Genomic DNA, 17,119 nt, shown 5'->3' with positions numbered 1-17,119 from the left:
TTTTTCTTTGCACAGCATTTAATTAGGAATACACATCTACTTCTTTCTTCCTCTTCTTCTCTTTCTTTTTCTCCCTCCACCTCTTCCTCCGCCACCTCCTTCTTACTTCTTTTATTCTTTCTTCCTCCTTCATTCTCTTCCTCCTTAATCCCTTTTGTCCATTTTTGCCAGAGCAATGATGCTTTCTAAAAGTTCTCAGGAAGAGACAGAGCAATGGACAGCTCAGTATAAAGAAACTGTGCTACATTTACACAATGGAATATTATGCAGCCGTCAGGAAAGATGAAGTCATGAAATTTTCCTATCCGTGGATGTACATGGAATCTATTACTCTGAGTGAAATTAGAGGAAGAGAGATAGACAAAGAATACTCTCACTGATCTATGGGTTTTAAGAAACATTAAGGACATTATCATAATAATGCCCAGAGATAATAAAAATGAAGATCAAAAGGACCGGCTCACAATATGAAGCTCACCGCAAAGAGTAAGTGGTGCAGTTGGAGGAAATACCTACACTAACAACTATCATGGCAATCTTAATGAGTGAGAGAAGTAAAATGCCTGACTCAAATATAGGCAAGGATTGGAAGGGGGGGCATTGGTGGTGGGAATATTGCACTAGTGAAGGGGGGTATTCTATTTATGATTGAAACCCAACTACAATCATGCTTGTAGTCATGATGTTTAAATAAAGATTATATATACTATATAATATATATTATATACTATATATGGTATATATATAATATATGAAAGTCTCAATGATGTGCTGCTAGTTAGGGCTCAGCAGTACTGGGAGCCTCTGGGGCCAGACTTTGGGATACTCAGAAGTTCTCTGGAGCTACACCCTGTAGTGTTCAAGGGGCCATACAGTCCCAGGAGTAGAAGCTGGGCCAATCACATGCTAGGCATATGCCCTAAAACCACTGTACTATATCCCAACCCTATTTTTTATGCTAAGAGGAATCATTCATTCTGGTGCCCTGTGAGCTACCTCACAAGGCACTGCAAGATGAAAATGAGTCTCCAACTGAACATATATGATGAGCATATTACAAGAACCAAACACATACACACATATCTTGCTTTGTGTTATTTTCTAGAGCTGTCATTATTGACACCTGAATGTCTGTACACATTCCCAGTCTGATAGGAAGAAATCATCCTGATTACCAAGCTTATTTAGATGAAATAAAAACCTATGATAGGCACAATAGCAGATGAGCATATTTTAACTATCTTTCTTCATTCCCAGAATAGCCTTCATGCTGTATTTATTGAGAGATATGTAGCCACATCAACTGATGAATCAAAAGAGCAGCTGATTTAATAGGTCAGAAACAGATTGGAAGTTGTCAAAACTCTGCTATGGATGTGCTGTTAAGTCCCATAACTCTTCCTTGTTTCAGAGGCATATTTCACGTTGGAGGGAAGCAACAGTTAGGCTTTTCTTCCCCATCCTCAGCTCATATATTTGCATGGATGAACAGACCAGCAAGACACGAGGTGTATTTGGAGAAATTTCCCTCCTACACTTTTTCTGGGTCACCAGACTTCTGAATCAAGGGGTCTTCTACACAAACAAGACAGGAGACAAACTAGCTAGGCTGACTCTGCCTTTTCTATATGGGTGACTAGATTTTCTTTGAGAAAATCGCTCTGGCTTCAGCTTATTGATAAAGCTCACTTCAGAGCTTTATCAGTAAAATGCTTCCCTTGAAGAAAACTGGTTATATAAACTCATGAAATGAATTATGAAGGGCTAACAGCAGCAAAGGCTGGAGACTAGGAGGAGCTCTGAGAGCAGATCCACAGGGTACCAAGCACTGAAAAATGCAAGGGGACAACTGAACCTCCATTTTCAAGTGACAGAGCAAGTCAAGCTATATTGAAGTTTCATCATTTCGGCTAAATTCAATGTTAGACATTGAAGCAGAGTTCGGGCAAACTGGTCAACCTCACTGCTGGTGGACTCAAGTTTGATTGTTTAGCAAAACTGTTCATCTCTTCTTTTGGTCCATCAATAGTCTGGGTAGCTGCCAGAAGAGCAGAACAATAAATCTGCCAGACCTTTTCTTCACAGTGAGTCATACTAAAGGTAATTCTGTAGAGTTTTGCATCTACTGGGTCACTATTAACAGGATATTAACAGGGCTGGAAGAGACCCAAGGCCATGGAGCAGGCCAACTGTGAAGAGGCAGTTTTTATCAATGTATTCTTTAGAAATGTGATTACTACTAGGGTAACTTTCACGAAATAATTTTGTCTTCTCATAAGAAGTACTATAAAGTTCATGTTGACATAGGTTCCACATTCAGGGGACAATCAATCCATAATTTCGGAGCAGTGAAATCCTATGGGAGAGATAAAGAATTTATATTCAGCAAGCTTATTCCAGGAGCTCTTGATTTTCCTTCCTTCTTTCTTTCCTTCATTTTTTTTTGTTTTATTTTTTGTTGTTGTTGGGCCACACCTAGTGATGCTCAGGGGTTGCTCTTGGCTATGCACTCTGAAATTGCTCCTGGCTTGGGGGACCATATAGCATGCCAGGGGATCGAACTGCAGTTCGTCCTAGGCTACCACAAGCAATGCAGATGCCTTATCGCTTGAGCCAATGCTCCAGCCCCTTGATTCTCCTTTCAGACTAGGCTATTATCTGCTACTTCTACAAACATCATTTAAGAAGGAGTGCTGAAAAAAATACAGACTTCACCACATTTTGGCACTGGGCATTTTATTTTTTTTCTGTCCTTCTTGCCCACTGGGAAGTCAGATTGATGAGGAGATACAATGTAGAGATTCTTGGCAGAGAATCCCCAGCAAGTTAACATAGGAACTTGATATCACAACAGTACATCAATACTTATTCCAGAAAAGAGGGAAGAAAGGCATGAAGGTAGAAACCATGCATATCCTAGATGACAACGTTTAGGTTATTGGATATTTACAAAAATATTTAGTTGACCTGATCCTCATTTCAGTGGTGGCCCCAAAACTGTCATTGCCTTATGACTGCTTTTATTTTTTTATTTGGGGATAAATTATGGCTTAAGGGTGTTTCACCCATGTTTTAAATTCAAATAAAAATAAATGTCATCTTTCAATGCCATTATAATAAAATTAAAAATAAAAGCTATCCCCAATATTTTACATAAAAACTCAAAAAATTAGTTAAAATATTCAAATAAAAGCTATCCATTATTAAAATACAAGTGTACATACAACTCACAATTATTTCTTCTTGGAAATGTTTCTTCAGCTTCCCTGACTGCAGTGAAGTTTTTATTTAATTGTTTGGAGTAATGCCAGTTTACAAAGGTGTAAATGTTTATGTTATAGGGTTTCAACATTGCTCTGCTATTGAAGAGCAACTATTCCATCACCAATATCCCCCAGACATATCCCTTCCTTTAGCCCTGAAATTCTTTTAATCCTTGGTTCCATTGTCTAAGAATATCTCTTCACTGTCATCCCTTGCTTTTATTTTTAAAAATCATGTTTATAATTGAGGCAACATGGCAATAATAATATCACTTTTTATGCTTTTGTTGCACATCTGCCACCACCAAAGTGCCCACGACCTTCCACCACTGCTTTTGTGTCACTTCTAGTCTATCCCTCCTCAACATGATGCTTGCAGGTCACTGCTAGAACGGCAAGATCACATTAGGTCTGAAAAGGCAAAGGCTAGGAGTTGTCATTGTGTCTGCAAATAAACATGTTATCTCATCTCCAATACAAATTCTCTTCATTCTCTTGTATTCACCTACATTTGGTGGTTTTTTTTGTTTGTTTGTCTGTTTTGGGGGCTTGGGGTTGTTTTTATTTTGTTGTTCTGGGTCACACTCAGTGGTGCCGGTGCTCAGGGCTTACTCCTGGCTCTGCGCTTAGAAATTGCTCCTGACGGGCTTGGGGACCATATGGGATGCCAGGATTCGAACTACCATCAATCCTGGATCGGCTGCTTGCAAGGCAAACTCCCAACCCCTGTGCTATCTCTTCGACCTCTCAACCTACATTTGTTATATTTTTATTTTATTTTATATAATTACTATTTTGTTTGGGGGACACACCCACAAATAACCAGGGGTTATTCTTGGCTCTGCATTCAGTAATTACACCTGGAGGGCACACAGGACCATATGGGATGCCGGGGGGGATTGAACCTGGTTGGCTGCATGCAAAGTAAACACCATCCTCACTGTATATTATTCTGACCTCCTATATCGCTTTATGACCCTATAGTGATCTCCATCTAGATGCAAAGGAACTGGCACAGTGTACACAATGGCAGATATGGCTTCTTTGAATTGGGGGGCTCTCCCCAAAAAGCATCAGTACAACTCCTGATCACCAACTCCCCATTTTTCAGGGGTCAAAACTATGACTATGACATATTCTTGTACCTACTGGAGCTGCCCTACACGAGTCACCAAAAGTGTGGAATACAGGGTGCATAGAGGGGTCGGCAAGCCTCCTGGGGGTCAGAGTGAGCAGGCTGAGACTAACATGGAAGTGCTATGACAAGAGGAGGCACAGGGACATGAACTCACAGCTCAAAATGAAGGCAAAGCTTTCAGGGAAGAAGAGCCTTTTATTTTTCTCCTGAGAAATTCACTATCACTTGCTTCTAAGGCATAGTTACATCAAATGTACATCTTTACCCCAGGTATACAAAATTGTTTTTTATTTTTTATTTTTGGTGTGAGGAGTTCTGAGGGATGGTTCAAAAAGCAAAGCATCATCTCTTCCTCTTAACAAGTATCTGATGCCTATAGACAAGCAATCCATGTTTGTGCCACCAAATTCCCATCCCTACTCTGCAAGAAGCCAGGACTTGAACATTCCTTTCATTGGCTGAGAGATGAGTCTATTCTTTGACTCCTCCTGTGCAGTTGCTAAATCTTGTTACTAGATTTCTCCTTATTCCTGTGCTAATCAACAATCTTAAAAAGTGTCCTGAAGAAATGTTCACGGGTGAATGGGTTTTTGATATTGTATGACTGAAACTCAATCATGAACAACTTTGTAACTGTGGGGAAAAACAACTCAAATGTATGATGAGTGATGTTATAACCACAGGGTTCAAATAAAGTAGTTTTTAAAAAGTGTCCTGTAGACGTTCACATGTCTGCCTGCCTTGCATGCAGCCAACCCTGGTTCAATTCTCAGCACCACATGAAACCCACGCACCCAAGCATCACTGGGTGCAGCCCTGAAGCCCTTATCCCAGCACTGTATGGATGTCCTGGCTAATCCTCAGCACAGCATTGAACCTACTGGCTGGTTGGCAGAGAATCTCCAGGAGGGACCCCCAGACTTCCTAAACACAGCTTGGGAGATGCCTATCCTTACCCCAAGTGTGTCTTTTAGCTTCTAACTTTTATATCCATCTCAAGGGCATGACTATATTTTGAAGAAAATCCCTCCCTTTTACAAGGCAAAGACATCTGTTTAGGTAGGACACCAGGCCATGAAAGAAGAGACAGTCAACAGAGGCAGAAAATCTATGAACTATAATAAATATACTAAGATTTAAAAAAAATGGAAAGGCAGATTGGGTTTTACTGTTGTTTCTTCTAGAAACATCTCTAATATATAGGTGGTATGTAAAGTGACTGAGTGATTAAAAACTTGATTTATCTTGGGCTGACTGCTATTTTTTAGTGTGATAACAGTGTAAAGAAAAAAGGCAGCAACAAAAGAAAACATGCTTTTTAAGCATGAAGGCTGCCAAGCTTGTGTTTTTCCCTCTGTGCTCACTGTCAAGGGTGATGGATAAATTGAGTCCCAAGAGGCAGATGGGAGATGTCCTGTTAAGGAAAGCAGGGAAGTGAGGTGGAAGAGCTGAGAACATATTCAGGCAAAATAGAACTGCACAGGATTAAAGACCCTTCATGATGAACTCTCCTGGCAGTGAAGAGAAACTTGAATGACTAAAACCCCCAAAGTCAAAAATTATTGTGACTGGTAGTCTTATGTTCCTTGACCTTTTCACAGGGTTCCCTTATCTCAGAACCTTTTGGGGTACTTGTTTAGAGCATGGAGGCCCAAGTTCTCTAAAGTCACTGAGTCAGAGACATTCAATCCGGGGCTCTGGTGGTGTCTGTGGGAGTGAGCAGAAGTCATGGACTTGTCATTTGCATGAATGTCTGAAGACCTCTAGTTTTTCTCATCACCCCTTCCACCATCGCCCATATAATGCAATGTTATATGAAAAAGGAGAAACTTCTTGAATGGTAAATTACTTCTGACGGAAAAAGCAGTCCATTTCAGAGTAGGAAGGGAACCAACCCTTTATATGTCAATATGAACAGTCATTGGGATTCAAAATATTCTGACTACTTATTTTATAATTGAATTTAGCATATACAACTGAGAGAGAATTTCCAGTCTTTGAAATTCTTTTGGAAGATGCCCTTTCAAAGATGACATAGCTGGGGTCAGAAAGATAGTACAAGCCAGTAAGGCACTTGCCTTGCGGTGATTGATGCTGGTTCGATTCCTGGCACCCTATTTGGTCTTCTAAGCCTCGCCAAGAGTGATCTCTGAGTTACAGAACCAGGAATAAACCCTGAGCATGGCCTGGTTTGTCCCCCAAACCAAAAACAAAATGACAACCCCCCCAAAGACCAAAGGCATCATTTTTATTTGTATCTGAAACTGCTTCAAGGTATAAAGCACATGGAATTACTTGTGTGAGCTTAATTTTAGACAAATAACTAGATTTTCTACAAGTTACATATTGCAAGTTCCTGAGTCAGCATCTTGTCTGTTTTGTTCCAAACCTTGTGAAATTTGGGACTATATGATTAGCTACAAGCAAGATGTTTACAGGAAGGAATGCTTTCTCATGGGGAAAATGCTCAGCCTGGAAAAAAAATAATCTGCTCAATTCTTTCATTCTTGTTCACTTTTTTGAGGCAACCACATCCAGCAGCATGGTCATGTGGGGGGGGGGAGGCGGTCTTTCCCAGCAGTGAGCCCAAGTGACCATGGGCACATGGGAGCAAACTTAGGACTCGCACAAGCTTTGCATGTGCTCCAGCTCACTGAGCTAACTCTGCCCCAAATTCTCAATTTTTTTTTTCTAAGAATATTCTCCAGCCTGGTACCCTGAGCCTCCTTCTGTCTTGCAGCCCCCATTTTTAAAACTTGTTTTACCAGGCACACTCCACGCTGTCACATCACATTTCTCACTGGATTATTATGCTGTGGAGTTGTACTTGTGCCTACAGATGTTCCAATATGCCAACATTTTTGAAAACACTCACTTTCAATGAACAGAACTCTTTGTGTCTGATCTCAACAGCTTGTTTTTTCAAGTGGCTCTAAAGCGTGACATCCTCTCTTCTGCAATTCCTTTCTGATAATTCCCTGAAAGTCCCTGGAATCTGTATGTTCGTATGTTTGTCTATGACTTCAAGTCCTTCGAGTCTTTTTAGACACGAAGAGCTATAGAGTTATTTGGAGACCTGGATGACAGAAAGAGTTAGAGAGGTGTTTGGAGACTTACATGACAGAAATAAGGAGCCTTTAGCCTCAATGCAATAGGATGAGGGAAGTGTAGATTTCCATCACAATACAATAATTAAATAACAAAGCTGACAAATTCATTATCTTTTATATAAAGAGGAATGTATATAGCCCTTTAAATGACTGCGTTATTATCCTTAGTAAACATTATATTTAGGTCCATAGTCAATCCTCATTAGTTGCAAATAAATCTCCATCATTTGTGAATACAACCACTGACTAAAATGTACTTGTAACCGCCCAAATCAATACTTGAGGCATTCTTGTACATCTGCGAACACATATCAAGCAGTGTAAAATGTGGGTCACCCCAAATTGCCCACTAAAGCTGGCCAAGGCAATGCTCTGTCTCTGCATTTCTGCTCTCAAACTAGTAAACAAGTATCCTATTTGTGGACCACTTTGGGCCACTTAGGGCCATACTTGTGGCTTTTGCTTGGCAATTTCCCTGTTTAAAATAGCTGCAAGTCTAGTGCAACGTGTTCTCTTGTGTTCCTAAGTACATGAAGAATGTAATGTGAATGACAGTGAAAACCCCTGTATCAGATAACCTTGGACAAATGTGAGTTGTAGTCTTGTTGATCATGAGTGAGTTCAATTGTTAAGAAATCAATGATAGGTATCAAGTATGCTAAAATGCATGTAAAACAGATTATATGCCAATCAGCTAATGATAACATTGGCACTGGAAGCCCCCCCAAACCTAATCTCATTCTACTACACCACAGATTAGTCAGTAATCTGATGTTCCTTAATTCAGGATCTCTGGTTCCTTCTCAACACTAGCTAGCATGGGTAATGAGAACTGGTTCTGTGCTGTGTATGTGTGTTGTATGCATGGAGTACTTCTTAAAACTTTAAAGATTGAGGTAGGAACTGTAGAAATAGAATTGGGCTTAAAATATTGCTCTGCATGCTGCTGACCCTAGTTTGATCTCTGGCCCCACTAATCCTTGAACACAGAGCCAGGAGGAATATGATTAGAGTTTGTTGTTCAACTTAGAGGTCTCTGATATACATAATCTAAACTATATATATATATATATATATATATATATATATATATATATATATATATATATATATCAGCTTTGTGAAGAATTCAGGAAACATGGGTGGGGAAGAAACAAATGAAAAGGATGCAATGGTAGATTGTCATACACAGGCCAAGTGATATGTGCTGTAAAAAAACAGAATGTTACTTGACATTTGAATTAACTTTTTTTTTACTTGCAGAGCTTCCCTTTATTCTGTGAAGGCTTTTCACACTTACTGTATTTAATTCTCACATAATAACACAGGTTGTGCATGCTTAAGTTTGAGAACCATCTGTCTCCAACAGCGACTCACAAACTTGGATACAAATGGGTATTAAGTGGGATTTAATACAAATTAATAATGGTATTGGTTCTATCGCTTTCCTCTGAGCTCTGGGTGAGAACTTTCTGACCTAGATACCCTCTGGCACCAAGGGTATTTTATGGAGAAGATAAACACATGAAAACATCATCTACCTTATACTGCTCTGGTATGTAGATGGAGCTTTAGCTTTAACTGCATATGTTGAACCACCTACAATGTAAAGGTGAAGGTTTCTATATGTGGGACTTCGGTGAGTGATTAGGGCAGCTCCCTCCCAAGCTACCCTTTTAAGAGACCTTCTAAGAGACTTTCTCAGAGTCCCCCCCCAAATCCCATGCTTCTCTGAGCATAAGGATAAAAGGAAAAGTCAACAACCCTAAAGAGCCCCCTCTCCTGCCCAGGTCCACATTGCCATTTGGGTCTAGCTTGCCTTCCAAATTGGAAATACTGAACTTCTTTCATCAATCAAGTATTCCATCTGTGGCACTTGGTGACAGTCAGAACAGACAATGACAGTTATTTCAATAATATGGGTCAAACAAGACAACTGGCTATTGAAAAGTCTCTAAAGACACAAACTAGGGTCATCACTGCCTCTTTCGAATACATTCATTGCCCAGATTTTACCATTACCCTGCAGCTTTTAGAAAGACATCAACCTAAAGGGCTAGCTGCTCCCATCTCCAACTGCTTCCTCAGTATCTCCTCAGAATGTGGAACTCTTAAACTCATAATACGTATGAGTTATGTATTCCTAATTTCTGCCCTCAAACCTTGCCTGCCCATATATCAAACAATGATAGTTCAATAACTCCTGTTGCCCAAAGAAAACAACAGTCATTCCTGTTGCTCAAATAAAACATGTCCTATAATTTTGACTTCTTTCCTTTTTCTCACCTCACACTTCATGTGTATAAAAGAGAAAAATTTGACTCCCACCTACACCCACTGCTCTCCACTCCTCAGCAGCTCTGGCTTGGGCTCTTATGCTTCTTGACTATTCTCCAAACAAGTGTACTAACTCTATTATAGGCAGGTAAACAGGTAGATGAAAATAGAGCAAAAGATATATACAAATATATATAAAACATTTATGTTAGATATAATTATATAGTTTACATAAACATAATCATAGACACTATATATTTATACTGTATAATATATGCACACACACACACACACATATATATATATATATATATATATTCAATATATATGTCCCTCTGGCTAATTCCATCTCTTCTCCCAGACAGGCATTTCCCAACTCCAGAGCTATGGTGATCATATAAAAGAAAGTCGTATTGTCCTTCATAGCTTAAAACTCTTTTATATCCTTTCACATAGTGAAGCCAATGACTTTCACCACATTTTTTGGAAGGAGCATCTTGTGCATTCATTCCCTTCCCCAAACTTGACTTTCTTTTGTTCTTCCACTACTCATATATGAACAAATTACTTACTGCAAGGGTGATGTTATTATAAAGTGAATGAAAGATATGCAAGGTTTCCAAACAGGTAACTGATTGTGTGCTGATAATTGTTTAATCAAGTGGGGAGTTCAGTACACACTGAAGTGACTTTGGCAAACTTTTAAATTTTTTTTCACAGTTAAAAGGTCCAATGTTAAGGTAAAAATGAATTCATTCATTCACTAAAAGTTCTTGATAGAAAACAAAATCTTAAATCACTTGATACACTTGAGCCAACTGAATTTTGCTCTTTTCTGAACACAACTGGCAGATCACCCTCAAGACTCAAGACTTACTTACTTCTCTGTCCTCTGCCTATAAGGCTCCTTGCCAGAGTGTCACTGCCTACGTTTAGCTAGAAAGTTCCTTTCTACAATTTCTGCTCAGTAGAGTATTTTCCTTTTCTGGTTGTTTAGTGCTGTAAGACTTTGACTTCTTGACAGTGGAACACAGCACTGTCCCACATAAAGCTCTTAAGATGGTGGAAAGGTTGTACAGCCTCTGTATAGCCATGTGGATGAACATTCCCCACTAGGCTCTGGACATGACTGAATAGTTAAACTGTGGCCTCTGAGACTGAGAAACTGGCATTCCATTTCTTCTTACATGAATTAATCCAAATTGATGTTTATAAAATGCATTTCAAAAATTTTGGTTTTATTCATGAACTTAACTTATCCCCATTGGCACTTATTCCTAAGAGTTACTATGGTGGATAGCACAGTTCATTGAGAACTTATTTTTCCAATGAGGAAGAAAATGAAACTTCCTCCATCACAGCATTTGTATATATACAGTTGCTCACATGTCCCTGGTTGAAAAACCATCTCTCCTTCGCTAAACGCCAGTGTTACCTCTACACTTAATCCACTATCTATATGTGAGGTCTATTTTAAGACATTCTGTATTGTGTCACTGGTATATATGGTCATCCACGTGCCAATTTCCTCAATCTATCAGAGTAATACTTTTATATCCAGATGAATTGTCTTTTATGACTAAGACTTTTTTGTTCTTCATATTTCTTCCAATTTTCTGAGAGCTTTTAGAATCTGTTTGCCAGTTTTCATTAAAGTTACTGCAACAACAACAAATGCTTTGATTGAATCTTAATTTAGGCTTGTCTTGAATTAATACCTTGTAAGGATAAATTACGACTTATCTCATACTGAGCTTTCTAATCAATGAAAATTTTACTTTTTTTTTCATTTGTTAGGATTTGATCTCAATAAAATTGTATGCTAAGCTCTGTTAAAATTATGTGCACACTTTAATTAGATTTATAATGTACTTGAGATTTTTGGATTTTATTCAAAATGAAATTTTATTTCTCATTCATTTTTTTTTCATAAACTGAATGTTAGTATTTTATTCACTTGATCAGCCTCAATGTTGATAGTTGCATTTAAAATAGTTATAATGTGTAACCTGGTCATCTAAAAATAAAGAATCTCAGTTATTCCTTTGTGAGTTTATAAATTTATTTATTTCTCTTTCCTTACTGTACTACCTGGGACCATCAATAAAAGGTAAATGGAATAGTCATAGCAAGCATCCTTCTGTCTAGAGGCAGATACAAAATACTCAAGATTTCACCATGAAATATGATTCAAGTTGTAGATAATGCCAATATATCGTTTCATTTTAGGTTTGTATATTAAAAGCACTCCATAAAAATTTGGCTTCAGATGAGAGTTGGTTAACTTACCAGTCATATTGCAATATAGAAGGTACGGCTCTAAGGGGCCACTTCCATCTGAATCTATATAATAAAACCCTGAAGTATTTCCTCTATGTTTATAGGCTTCACATGACTGCTCATAGATAGCTGTAAAAAACAAAATCTCATTAATAATAATTAATAAAAAAGCAGAAAAAGAACCCTTGAAGTTATTGTTTGAACTCAAAGTACTCAAGTCTTGAAATAAAAATTTGCGTCTCATGAGTCCATTGCTGTTGACTTTGGTTTGAATATTAAATTCTGTCCTTTTTTAAGACCATCAATGTACCTGAGACCACTTGGCCCCTGGCTCCTAGCCTTTTTATATTTGTATTTCTCCTCCTCTTCTCAATTTCTTTCCTTCTTCTAACTACCCTTTTTATATTTGTATTTCTCCTCCTCTGCTCAATTTCTTTCCTTCTTCTAACTACACTCTGGGGTCAAGGGTCAAAAATCTTTTTATTATTAATATGTACAAAAGAAAATTAGATCAGTAAAAACTAACAAGTTTAAATTTTATGAGGTTTCCTTTTAATTATGAAGGGAATATGTTATAACTAGGTCAAAATGGAAATATTGTTTTTCTAACATTAAGTAAAATAATGAAGAAGTAAAGTGGTAGATTTTTAAAGCCCAAGTAAGACCTTGTAAGTCTAATAAAACCTCCATTTTGGACATCCATCCAAATGGATATTTAAACATCTTTCACTGTCCATTTTAAAATTTCTAATTCTAGCAGTGCCTTAAAACAATTTAGCATCTGAAAACATAATAGTGCAATTTTCTTAAATAACCTGCTGTTGTTCAATAGTAGCACAATGAAAATGTTTTAAATAATGCCATAATTATTCTTCTTTCTCACATAAAATCATCTATAGATAAAATCCTTTTTCATAAATAAATGATTTTAAAATTTCCTCATCATTATTTTAAAAAGTAATTTCTCAAATGCTCTGTAATGAGATCTCAAAATAATTAAAATTCAAAGCAGAAGAAATATTCATATGAAATATGCCCCCAAGTGGTCTCAATGTGTTTTGAACCATAATGGGATGCTTTTCAATTATGCATTTGCCATGTACAGGTTTGATATTACAACTGAATATGATACACGCATCTACTGAACACTTGGTTAAATGTACTAATAATTTACATCAAGCTTTATATTCTGTGGAATGAGAAATAAACCAGCCCCTGAATTATATTACTGAGCTCTTTAGACAATAGAAAATAATGTAACAAATTTGCCCAATATTACAAAAATTTTGGTTAATCATGCAAATTTATTTCGCTCCACAATCTGACCATTTTATTTTGCTCATATTTTGTATATCACATAGACAGAAATATAAGCAGGGAGTGTTTTTCAGTCCCATTTGTATTTCTGCAGTGAAACAGGCATGTAAAATGGATAATTCATACATTTCTATATGCGCATGCATATGTTCATAGATTCCTGAAAGATGTTGCCAGAATATACTGATAACTTTGAAATGAAAGTTGATTTTAGAAATAATAAAAACACGTAATTGGATGAGGATAATTTAGCAATACTTTTTCTCTGTTTATAGTGCTCTATAAACAAGACTACTTAATACATTATTTTCAATAAAATCCATTTAAAAACCCATGACCCTGACCCTCCTTCTGCCCACACTAGAGATAGTAGCAACTTTACAATAAGTAAATTTTCTATCTGTGTCCAATTTTTCACATGGTATGGGTACAAAACTCTGGTGTCCCTGTAGTCTCCCAGGTAAGAACCAAATAAATCCATCCAATGATTGGATCAAATCATGGGCCACAGTTGACTACATCTTATTTATTGATGTTCTAACATTCTCCCTCAGAAATATTATATTTAGATTGGCCATTGATAAGACTTAAAAAATAATCAGGGCGGAAGCCATAGTACAGAGGCTAGGACCTTACATTTGGTTGACCCAGGTTTGATCCCTGGATTAGCATATGATTTCCTGAGCACTGTCGAGAGTAAGTCCTCAATGCAAAGCTAGGAGTAAACCCTGATATGACTGCCTAAACCAAAAATAAGTGAGTAATAATAAGTCAAGTAAAACCCGTACATAAGCTTTCCATGTTTAGTTATGACAATAAAATGGGGGGGAATCAATGTATTAGGTGCTCTGAGAAAGTAATATGGCTACTGGGATGTAGCTTGAATAATGGCAGGCATGTAGCATAAGCTTGGATGGTGCCCTATATAGGTACTGATGCTCCAGAAATAACTCAGTGGTAGAGGCATTGGGGATACAGCCAGATGCTCCTCCTTTCTCATACTCTCTACTGTTCTGTACCAAGAATTGAGGATCATTGGGATCCGTGAGAGACTAGAAACCCAGGATTCCCATCCCAGCTTTGTCTGGAGGCCAAAGCAGCTTCTGGTGAAGTGACCAGAGAGTGACCGGGCAAATGACTTCTTGACAAGAAGTCAAGGCTATAGGAGATGCAAATAGGACCTGCCATGCTTCAATATGTTTAGAATTTATGGGAAAATAGGGAGTAAAGGAAACAGCATCTGGATCCCCTCATCATTCATATGAAGAGATCACAACAAAACCTCTACAGGGATTTCATCAGGACATGTGAGGTGCATGACACAGAGTAGTATAATGGGTCAGGACACCAAATTCTGGGACAAAATGTACTACTGTGTGTCTTGCTTAAATGCAATGATTTATCTCAATTACTTATTGCATTGAGTTTGTTACCTTAGCTAATAAGAGGATTCCCTGGGCCGAAAGATAGTACAGAGGGTAGAATGTTTACCTGCATACGGTCATCCTGTGTTTGACCCCAGGCATCCTATATAGTCCCCCAATCTCACCAGGAGTGATTCTTGAGTGCAGAACCAGGAGTTATCCCTGAGCACCACCAAACTTGAGGCCCAGAATCCCCTCCACAAAAAAAGAGCCCTCACTCTCCCTAAAAATGGGCTTCATTGTTCAGTGAGTTGGAACAGTGAAAATACATGTTCAGAACTTGACCTTCAGCAAATAAACTTATCGGTAATATCATTATTAGCTGCCACCGATACCCTTACTACCTCCATTAAGAGAAGGGCAAGAGAATGAAAGGGTTTTTTCCCACTTTGGTTTTGCTCCACTAATTTCCCCCTTGCCAGTGACCCTCTTTTCTATCCTGTTTTCTAGGAGGCATTTCTATAAGCAATACTATCTGGAGTGACAACCAAAGTAAAACAAAACTAGAACCCAACCGGATGCTCAAAATCAGAGTTGGTTGGACCATTCCAATATATGTCCGTGTAATCATAGACACGCATGCAGTCATCGACAGGGTAAAGGACTATGAAAATCTGAGAAGAAGCAAGAAGGAAACGGAGCATCAGCTTACAATTGTGGCAAGTGGCTCCTCTGTAGCCTGTATCTGCGCAGTTGCAGTAAAAAGTGTCCCAGGACTGCGAGCACTCACCACCGTGTTCACAGTAGTTAGGCAAACACCTAAGAGAAGGCACAGATACAATCATTGTTTTTCACATTTTAAGTTCATCAAAGGGGGAGGGAAGGTATACCTGGTCACATGAAAAAAAAATAAAAAAGACAAACAGTAGCATAAGGAAGAAATGTAATATGAATAAAGGTTGTTCCAGCTTTCATTAAGGTAATTGAATCACAAAAATGAAACCTCTTAGATCAATAAATTCATCTGATCCCATCCAGTTCTTAGGCAACGGTGACTGCTTAATTTCCCAAGTGTCCTACTCTGCCAGTGTCCTTTATTTTCCCTTAGTGGCATAGCACCTATTCAAAATGTTGCTGGATGTATCAATCACTTACATAAAATACCCCTGGATCTTATTGGTTTACTACTATACAGACTACTTCAAGGAAGTAAGAATAAAGAAGGGGAGGTGGGAGAGAGCTGGGTTCTCTTCTTGTATAAGCCAAAACTAAAAATGGATCTGGAAGCTGTGCATAGCTTAAAATGGCTGTACACATTTCAAGAGGTGGGTAAGGATATTCAAGGCACTGAATCAAATTCACAGATATTTGGACTAGAGGGATAGTATAGTGAATAGGGCACTTGCCTTGCACATGGAGAACCCAGGTTTGATCCCCCTACACCCTAGATTATTCCCTGAGACTGCCTAGTGATCCCTGAGGGTAGAGCCAGGAGTAAGCCCTGCGCACTGCTGGATATGGAAAACAGATTCACAGATGTTCTTGGGACACTTGATGCTTATAAAGAATATTATGGAACATATTTGATATGTCTAGCTAGCCTGAAGAGTTTCATTTCAACCACTGGTCTTAAATGTATTAGGCCTTTAATGACGCCTCATTTTAAGAAGCTGTGCTTTGTAGTAGTTGTTTAAAATGAATCACCATGTGAAATCACTGTTGAACAATAAGGGTGCTGATGTTGGACAGGATTTTTAGGCTTTGAAATGTTGCCCAATACTTATAAATAAACACACACAATTACTAACACATTGAGTTTAATAAGCACTGAAATAAAATAATTTTTAAAAATACAGCACCCTTTCAAAGAGTTAGTGAATTGTTAGAGTATAAATACTTGGACATAAAAGTACAAGAAATAAATACCTTTGGATCTGGGACAATAAAATAAGAGGTGCTGGCTGTGAATGTCAACTCAAATAGCACTAATAAAGTCACTGACACTTCTTAAACTTTAGAATGAAAGGTACATTGATGCCAATGCTTGAAACATCCTCATTCACCCCAGAATTAAAACAAAAGCAACTATAAAATTGCTGATGCCATTTTGATCATCTTCTTCATTAAATCAAAGGAGGAAAACTTCATGTATTTGTTTAGTTTAGTGGGATTTCATATACATACATACACACACACACACACACACACACAAACACTTTTTTGTTTGTTTGTTTCTGGGCCACGCCCTGTGCTGCTCAGGGGTTACTTCTGGTTCTGTGCTCAGAAATTACTGCTGCAGGCTCAGGGGACCATAAGTAATGACAGGGATCAAACCTAGGTCAGCCAGATGCAAGTAAACACCCTCTCAGG

At 38.1% G+C, this 17,119-nt stretch overlaps 1 protein-coding gene across 1 annotated transcript in view; it reads right to left on the bottom strand.

The window, feature by feature from the left end:
• Window positions 1-17,119, bottom strand: part of CNTNAP4 (contactin associated protein family member 4) — a 284,718-nt gene that overhangs the window by 68,458 nt on the left and 199,141 nt on the right. Inside the window, exons 11-12 of the mRNA XM_049786330.1 lie at window positions 15,462-15,568; window positions 12,078-12,197 (exon numbers count right to left, since the gene is read on the bottom strand). Of these exons, the coding sequence (XP_049642287.1) occupies window positions 12,078-12,197; window positions 15,462-15,568 (227 nt within the window). The remainder of the gene's footprint in view (window positions 1-12,077; window positions 12,198-15,461; window positions 15,569-17,119) is intronic.

The sequence above is a fragment of the Suncus etruscus genome, chromosome 14, assembly GCF_024139225.1.
Source record: "Suncus etruscus isolate mSunEtr1 chromosome 14, mSunEtr1.pri.cur, whole genome shotgun sequence".
Lineage (NCBI taxonomy): Eukaryota > Metazoa > Chordata > Mammalia > Eulipotyphla > Soricidae > Suncus > Suncus etruscus.
This window is presented reverse-complemented; position numbering and strand designations above follow the sequence as displayed.